This window comes from Simochromis diagramma, unplaced genomic scaffold (genome assembly GCF_900408965.1).
Source record: "Simochromis diagramma unplaced genomic scaffold, fSimDia1.1 OVJJ01000348.1, whole genome shotgun sequence".
NCBI lineage: Eukaryota > Metazoa > Chordata > Actinopteri > Cichliformes > Cichlidae > Simochromis > Simochromis diagramma.
In genome coordinates, this window is record NW_024386755.1 from 127,941 (window position 1) to 136,713 (window position 8,773).

An 8,773-nucleotide genomic window follows, 5' to 3' on the forward strand; every position below is an offset into this window, starting at 1 on the left:
TATGTGTGGGGTCATTCCAATACAAGCCTTGATAGGTGATCAGAAGCTGGCAACAGCCCACCAGAAAGAACTGAACCCTTTCGCATCTTTTACATTGCTTATCTGGTTTGAGATAGTGAAGGAACTAAATCTAAGGAAACACATTCAAGTACTTAAGTGGGTGGCTTATGACTCTGAGTTTAAACCAAACCAATTGGATTTACAATTTAAGAATTGGTCGCATAAAGGCATTAATGTATACTGTAAAATACTGGATAAGAATGGCCTGCAAAGTTTCCAAACATTACAAGAAAAATATGAACTAGGAAAAAGTGATTTTTTCAGATACCTACAATTACGGCAGTATTTATCCTCAAAAGTGACTAAAGAAATTAATACACAACCCAATGAAATAATTAATCTGATTTCACAAACATATTATAAGGGCTGCAAGTCAGTTATCTCTAAACTCTACCAGGGCATATTGAAAAGTAGGTGAACCTCAACAGCTTATATAAAGGAAAGATGGGAGAGAGAGTTGTCCTCAGTTATAACTTCTGAGCAATGGGACAATATGTGTGAGACTGCCAGTTCAACCTCATCCTCTGCATACTGGCGAGAATTTAGTTGGAAAAACCTGGTACGATTTTTCATAACACCAAAACAACAAACACGGGGAAATTCTTCATGCTGGAGGAGCTGTGGGGAAACTGTTGCAAACCATACCCACATATTCTGGTCGTGTCGAAAACTTTCTAAATTTTGGGAAGATGTTATATCAAAGATAGAACAGACTATAGGCTTTAAATCAAAACGACGGCCTGTCATAACATTTTATTTAGGAGACCTACCCGAAGAATTAACAAGCAATGACAAATATCTCCTGAAGATTCTTACTGCTGCAGCAAAAAAAGCAATTACTCGTAAGTGGCTCTGTACTGACCCCCCTGTTCTGGACGACTGGTTGAGCGTTGTTGAGGAGATTCATAAAATGGAAAAACTTACCTTTTTGTTAAGACTGCAGGCTAATATTTATACCACAAGATGGGACAAGTGGTTGAAATATATCCGAAATTAGAATGTTGTTTGTTTTTTTTGTTTTTTTAAATGTAATTTATTTTTTCTTTCTCCTGTTTGTGCCTACTCACATCTATATAAACCTCTGTATGCCTCTCCTAGGCTGCTCTTACATCTGTAGATCTGCTGTCAATTCATGAATATAAAGTCATGTTCTCATTGCCAGAATTGCTTTGTGGGAAAAACCTGTGCTTTTCAGTCGACTGCTTGTTTTGTTATTGTTGTTTTTGGTTGTTTGTTGTTTTCCTTTTCTGTTGTAAAAATATGTAAAACCTTTATTAAAAACTAAGTAATAAAAAAAAAAAAGTTTTTTCTTATCTTATCTTATCTTATTTAGCTAAAGTTTCATTTAACTGCTGTTTGCATGTAAACTGTAGGTGGCAGGAGAACACTGTGGTGTTCAGTCTTCCAGAAAATCCAATTTAGTTGCAGGAAATTTGTTAAAACTGACATTATTACATATGCTGTGTTAGAAAGGCTTTTTTCTGATGTGTATGAAATTTTGCAGTGTGCTGCTGAAGTCCAAGACAGCCTCACAGCAAAGAGAGTCTCTGCACGGCTATCAGAGAGGAGAAGAAAGCCTGTAGCCTGTAGACCGTGTGAGTGTTTCAAGGATGAGCAGGTTACACATCTGATTCTCATATGTTAAACGATAAAATACGTGAATATATTAGAAACAATGCTACTCTGCTTGTTTGATTCATTTACAACACTTGTTTACTTTCCATCAAATCATGAGTAGCAACAGAGCACAGCTCATGTTTTAAATCTCTTCTTACATCTTAAGATCTGGCAAATTTTTGAGGGTCATCTCCTGTGAGAGTGGTCAATGTATCTGATGGAGATTTGTCTCTGCAGGATTGTTAAAGGATGTTCTTAAGGATGTTCTTGTGTCTTACTGCCTGTTTCCACTTACAGCACACTCAAGTGAAACGCCAGCGCTCTCCAAGTGCAGTCATCCTTCCCCAGAAAAGGAGGAAAACCAAGGTTGTCTGTCTCTTCTAGACTTTCTGCAGTGGTGCTAAATTGATAACAAATAAATGATAGCTATATGTCTTCCACCCCTCAGGCCTCTACCTCAGATGCAGACGACACGTTCACAAGACCATCAGCCACCATCCCTGATACTGAGCTGCTTCCGGTCTCAAATACAGCCCACAATCTTCGACCCTCTACTGTTGCACCTCGGCCAGACAGCCCTCTAAAGATCCACAACCGCTCAGTAGAAGAGTACCAGCAGGTGTACCATGAAGTGGTTGATGATATGCTGAGGTCAGTGTGGATCAAACCTCTTTTGTCCCCCGCCCGACAAAAAAAATGGCTTAAAACTTGCTGTTTCTTCTGTTCCTCACAGAGACGAGAACGGGCAGCTCCGTCCATACAGTTTGGAGCTGGGACGCCTCATAAAGAAGAAGCTATGGGAGAGACTGAACCGTCCCACAATGATTATGTCTACTGATGAAGACGGCCGCCTTCACGTGGACGTGACTAACGGAGTTGAAGAGTGTCCTCCTGAATTTAATGTGGATACTACAAAAGAACCCGAGTGCTGAGCTGAACAGCTCAGAGAAACAGTGAAAGAAATGAGAACAGTTACTGAGTCTGTGTAAATAAGCTTTAAATAATCTGTAAATAAAACTTTTAAATAAATTCATTAGTGACAAAATCATCTGCAGGACTCAAATTGCTGAGGCACCAGCCCTCAGCTCCACCTTCACACTTTGCATTCACCGTAATACTGTCTGCCCACTCGGATAAACTCCTCTTGCTCCTACAGCCTCCATCCTCTTCTAGAAGTTCTTGCAAAAAATTAAAAAAAAACTAAATGTAACCAGAGTAAAGCAATCTCTCTCTCTTCTTATCTCAAAAAGAGCTGTCGTAAAGCTTCTCACCTTTAAATTCATCTGTGCATCCAGCCTTTACATTACTCCCAAAATGTTGCCACTAGGTAAGTAGGTTGGTGCCACCCATGTAATTTTGAGCTTGTTTTGAGATGAGGTTTAGGGTCTTTCCCCACCCCCCCTGTTTTTGTTTTTCTAGGATAATAGCTCAGCTAAGTTTTGGTTTTGGCTTTTTGGTGGGGTTTTTTTTTGGCATAACCTAACTGTCCCTTTCTCCCCCTCATCTGTTGTTTGACTTTGGGTTATTTATTTTGTGAGAGCGCTGCCATTAAACTTTTTTTATAACACCTGTACCGGGTTAACAGTTGTTGTGTTATCCCCTCCTGCCCTTGAGGAGACGTAACACAAGTGGGGGGCTAGTGATGTGCGGATTGATACTGAAATATCGATTCCTCCGATACCAGTCATTCATGTTCTTGAATCGATTCTCATATTAAAATATTGATATTTTAGTAATTTAGGGTAAATTTGTAGTAATTTAGGGTAAATTTGTAGTTTATCATTAACAGGAACACAGTGGAAAGAAACTATAACATTCGGATTGTCTACATTCGAAGGAACTACTTCCTCTTCCGCCTTTCATAGTCATATGCGAAATATGACTGTATAAATGTGTTGCAGCCCCTTGGCGTGTGCACTCACAACAATGGCTGAGCGTAAATGGAGTCATGTGTGGATGTATTTTACCTCCACAAACAGCCGAGACTTGTGATACATGTGGCAAGAAAGGGAGGTGTTGTGGCAACACCACTAACCTCGTCAAACACCTCAGAGTAAATCATATCACAGAATATGACGTCTCTCGTGGAGTCCTTTAGTGCTGCAGGCAGGCAGCGTGTTCAAATAGCGCACAACTTCAGTTTTTTTATTTCTATGAATTCTGCATTATTAAGTGATAAGAACGAGTAGTCTGATATCCTGTAATCATGATGACGCTATAATTTGAGATACAATAAAAGATACAATTAATAAAATACGTTTTTGTACAAAGTATCGGCAGTGGCGTGTCTAGAAAATTTTTGTTGGGGGGGCCAGGTAGGGGCACAGATTTGGAGAAGGGTGGCAGATGTAATTGGCAGATAATGTTTAAAAAAAATTCTACCAACCATTAACCATAATTCAATAACCCTATGAACCTAATAACTGAATGCGCTTTTAACTCTTATTAGAATGAGATTTTAACCACTACGGTGCAAAGTTTTTAGATACTGCGTTGATAAAGTACAAGAGATACAATCAGTGCTTTGTCAGTGTTTACTCAGCATTCAAGGACAGCACTATTTGCATAGTATTTTTACTGACATATAGTGCACATATGGTTTGGGCAAAAACATTTTTTAATATTAAAATACGAACATTTGTAACAAACAATTGGCAAATTAGCCAATGCCAATGCAAAACTTTATCTGCCTATTAAAAAAAGAAGATAATCTTCTCACAAACTGGTGTTTGATTTTGAAACAGGAAAAAAGTGGGGAAACAACTGAAAAGACTAACATTTGAATAAAACCTGAAAGCAAGTAAATACTTTCTATGCTGCCTTATGGTAAACTTTGGTAACATTGATGTATAAAGAACAACACTGGCTGATGATGAAATACAGTCAGCTGGCATGGTGACACTGCCAGTATTAACCTGCAGGGCTGGACCGGGACAGAAAATCGGGCATTTTGACTACAGACCAGCCCACCAGGTATTAAAGCCATAAAGCCTTTGAATGAAAACAAATGCTGTTGTGACAGTGATGTACACAGTCTTGTTGGTATATGTATGATTTCTAGACATTTTACGTCAGATAAAAACTTTGGTTGTAAGATTTAGATAATTATTTAATAAAAGCTAGATATTTTAAATGAGAATAAGAAAGAAAAGTATTTCTTTGTGCCCCCTTTCCCTGTTAATGCCCTACCTGGCCCCCTGGCAAAAATTTCCTAGATCCACCCCTGCACAGTTACCAGCTGTCAGCTACATAGAAAAGGATCCTGGTGTTATTTGTCTCTCAGAAACAGTTCATAACTTCCTTTCAACTCATTCATGTCACCTAAAAGGTAAACCTGTTTCTCCATCACCTGTTCAGCTCTGATGATTCAGTAAGGACATCTCCTGGTTTCATCTTCATGTTTCCCTCTCACCACATATACAAACTGACATCATGACCAGCAGTTTTACAGCTGTGGCTCCAGCAAACATCAGCTGATACTAGAAATTAATATTAAATAAATTCTAACAACAGCTGATCAAGCTTAAACGTGCTGCTGTTGTTTAGCGCGACATCTGCTGGTTTCCTCTTTCTGGTGCAAAGTGGGCAATAAATAAATGAGAGAGAAAAGCCGATTAGCTGATCATTGATCAGTTTCATGATTGAAGTAGCAACAGGAGAGGCAGGGGAGAGAATGAGAGAAGAAGAGGCAGCTGTGCAGCGTAACGACAGAATAAATCCAGCTTTGTGTCTTTTTCCATTCTAGCTAAAGTTCGGGACAAACTGCGTCTCTTCTCAGCTCAATACGAAATGTGTAATATTTTCTCTGAATGAGGGACCATTCCATTTTTTTAAGGAGCCATTGGCAACTCTACTAACTAACCTTATGAATAAAATAAAGTTCACTATCAGTAACATCATAGAACCCACCCACCTAAAAACTCCATCAAGCTGGCTAGAACGCAGTACGAGTTATTGCAACTGACTGTAAAAAGGCAGCACAACGAAAATAAACTTCACCTAAACTTGGTTTATATCTGACCCAGATAGACTGCAGGTCACAACTTCTTACCTGAAGTTCAGTTCACCTGACACTCAGACTGGTGGCCGCCTCGGGGCTCTCCTTCTGCCTCCCCTTCCCTCATCCACCTGCTGGCCTCTGTGGAAGCCCCGCCATAGCCACCACCAAACAACTGAGTTATTTTTACACATCGACCTGCATCTGGCCAATCCACCACCTCTCATTGTTCATGCCATTACAAAAAAAAATAAAAAATAAGTCACCGGGCATATGCCCGGTATGCCCGATGGCCATGAGTTCTGAGAAGTTTGAGTTATTGTCATGGTCCTGGGCCATGTTGGCCCAGTATTCTTAGTTTTTGTGTGTTTTGTATTTTGTCCTATTTATGCCTTGGTTCCTAGGTTGTTTAGTTAAGATGTTCCTTATTTGGTTACCTCCTGTGTGCCCCTTTATGTATCTGTGAACCCTTGTTTCCCCTGCTTGTGTTTTATTCCATGTTTTCCGTTATGTCCGTGCTCTCTCCTCCTGTCTGAACCTCTGTGTACTTCCTGTTTTACTTTGACAGTCTCTCGTCAGTATGCGTCATGTTGTGTTCACCCCTACCCTGTCTCGTTACGATTATCTGTGTCAGCTGTGTTCCCCATGTGCTCCCACTTCCCTTGTTTACCCTCTGGTCATTTATGTCCACATCTCCCTCAGTTCAGTGTCACGTTCTCCCTCATGACTGTGTTCCCCTCCGTGTGTTTCCTCGTAAGTCAGTTCCTTAGTACTTCCCAGTTCAGTTTCATGTTATTTTGTATCACCGTTATCTTTTGTCAGCATTAAAGCTGTATTTTGAGTTCAGTCCTGTTTTCCCGTGAGTTTGCGTTTGGGTCCTCATCCTGCCTGCACACAGCCTGATCATGACAGAAGAACGCGACCACGACATGGACCCAGCAGCTCATAATCCCTCCGCTGAGCTCCAGGCAGATTTAATATACACGGTGGAGTATCACTGCCAAGAGTGGGTAGCGCTGCCAGTACCTAAATACCAGGAGTTGTTAGCCACCCGCTTACAGAGGATGGTTTCCGGTGTTCTTGGAATTTCTCCTACCCCGTAAACTGTCCTACCCGTTGTTCCTGAGCATGTGCGCGCATGCGCACAACACAAAAAGGGAAGCTAAACGCATCCGGCTGTGATTTCACGCTACTCCGTTGTCATATTTGCAGGAGAATAGGTAAGTAGTAAGTATTAGTACTTTTTATTGATGTTGATACTTGATTTTTTTAAGTCTTTGTGATTGTTTGTCAATATTAAAGTGAAGTCGCTATCTGCTTTCTGCACAAAACTGTCGAATTTGCAGCTTCAGTGAAGTCTGCTGTCAAGTTACTGGACACGTTGTATTTGCACAACACTTTTGAGTCCGCAGCTTCAGTGTTTCAAGGCTGTTTCAGTAATGTCATTATTTATTAAGTTAAATTATTTGCATTGTTAACTGCACATATTGAAGCTCATAAGAAAATGTTTATTTACATTCGTAGATATGGAGAAGAAGTGGGAAGAGATTTACGCATTCATTTCTGCGGGCTCCTACCCTTCAGGATATGACAAGGCTCAGAGGCAAAACCTCAGAAGATATGCCTCAAAATTCAAACAAAAGGGTCAGTAATTTATTGTTAATACTAACAACTCATATATGTGGTTAAATTAATTTCTAAATATATATTGTTTTACTGCAGATGGAGAACTCTTTGTTGGAACCAGAAGAGTAGTAAAAACCATGGATGATGCCAGGAAGATATTTCATGAGTTTCATTCATCTCCAATTGGAGGACACACTGGCACACACAAAACGCTAAATGCAGTGTGTTCCAGATTTTACTGGTTTGGTATGACAGTTGACATTAAAACATGGGTATGTATTAACTGTTTGTACTGTTGTTAAATAGCGTTTAAAATAAGCAAATTTTTTGATATCAGTTAAAAGACAAACTACACTTGCAAAATATAAATAAATATGGTTAATTAGTGATATTACAGTAATAACCTGTAGGCCTGGCAGAGATTTTAAGACGCACACAAAGTATTGTTGCTAAATTGTTTGTTCGTTAGAGAATGTGTCATTAAGTGTTTTTGTTTTGGTTTTTTGGGGGGTTTTTTACAAATGAGAATGTTGAACATTTACGTGAACTCCATAAATATATTTACCTTAAAGATTCTGGAACTTTAAAAAGTTAGGCGTACCGGCACAAAAGTTAGGCGCACACAAATTTTATAATAATTTATATAATATAATGTGTTTTTCTGGATACACTGTGCTTTTTCAGCATTCAAAGATTGATGACACCGTGTCAGAGCACTGGCTATGAATTTCAGAAGGATCAGGCCTTAACTTAACAGAAACGTTAGCAATAGTTCTTTTCCTATTACAGCTACATCCACTTCTGTCGTGCCTAGGCTGCTCACTAGGGCTGGGTATCATCACTGATTTCTATAATCCATTCGATTCCGGTTTTCAAAGTCCCGATTCGATTCAACTTAGCCTCAGACAGTCAGAAATATTATAATTCTGATCATTTATCAGTACTGACTTCATCAGAATTGTGAACATCACAGCAGATGCCTTTGCGTGAAAGTAACTGAGAATAAAACACAGAAAAACATGAAGGAGATTTTTCTGGTCTGGCTTTTTATAGCAGATAACCTTAAAAATATTCTACAATGTTCTGCATATAAAGTTTAAATTTCTTCAGTATTGAACAACAGAAAAAATAGGCTTTCTTGTCCGAGGTCATTTAACTGAAAAAAAGAAAAGAAAAAGACAGCAGCCACAGCGCTGTAAACAGCGGTAGACTGGTGGGTAATAAGCGAATGAATAATACAGAAAACAGAGATTGGAGACGGGAAACTGTTCTTGAAGTACAGAGTGAGAGAGAGAGCTAGCTGTGCATGGAGTGGGATTTTGGAAGCAAAACAGCAAAATTCATGACGACATTGATCAAATGTGAAGCGCAGTTTGCTGCTTCTTTTGCTGCTGGCTCGGTGAATTTTGGTTGGAGAGAGACAAAACCTGCAGCTCAGAATCAGCGCAAAAAGACGTAATCACAGCGCGGAAC

General features: G+C 39.5%; 1 protein-coding gene and 1 long non-coding RNA gene across 2 annotated transcripts; both read left to right on the forward strand.

Annotated features, from left to right (window-relative positions):
* Positions 1-1,361: 1,361 nt before the first annotated feature.
* Positions 1,362-2,859, forward strand: LOC120728849 (uncharacterized protein C22orf31-like). The gene is made up of 3 exons (XM_040024074.1): positions 1,362-2,043; positions 2,126-2,328; positions 2,411-2,859. Exons 1-3 carry the CDS (start codon positions 1,927-1,929, stop codon positions 2,607-2,609), a joined length of 519 nt encoding a protein of 172 aa, XP_039880008.1. The 5' UTR covers positions 1,362-1,926; the 3' UTR covers positions 2,610-2,859.
* A 4,287-nt stretch (positions 2,860-7,146) lies between these two features.
* Positions 7,147-7,429, forward strand: LOC120728856. Its single transcript, XR_005694792.1, has 2 exons — positions 7,147-7,318; positions 7,397-7,429. It is a non-coding gene; the product is annotated as an uncharacterized LOC120728856 (long non-coding RNA).
* Positions 7,430-8,773: the final 1,344 nt, after the last annotated feature.

Coding starts and splice junctions, on each gene's coding strand:
- LOC120728849 (XM_040024074.1), top strand. CDS start 1,927: ATGTTCTTAAGGATGTTCTTGTGTCTTACTGCCTGTTTCCACTTACAG. Junction 2,044..2,125: donor AGAAAAGGAGGAAAACCAAG/GTTGTCTGTCTC, acceptor TCCACCCCTCAG/GCCTCTACCTCAGATGCAGA. Junction 2,329..2,410: donor GTGGTTGATGATATGCTGAG/GTCAGTGTGGAT, acceptor TGTTCCTCACAG/AGACGAGAACGGGCAGCTCC.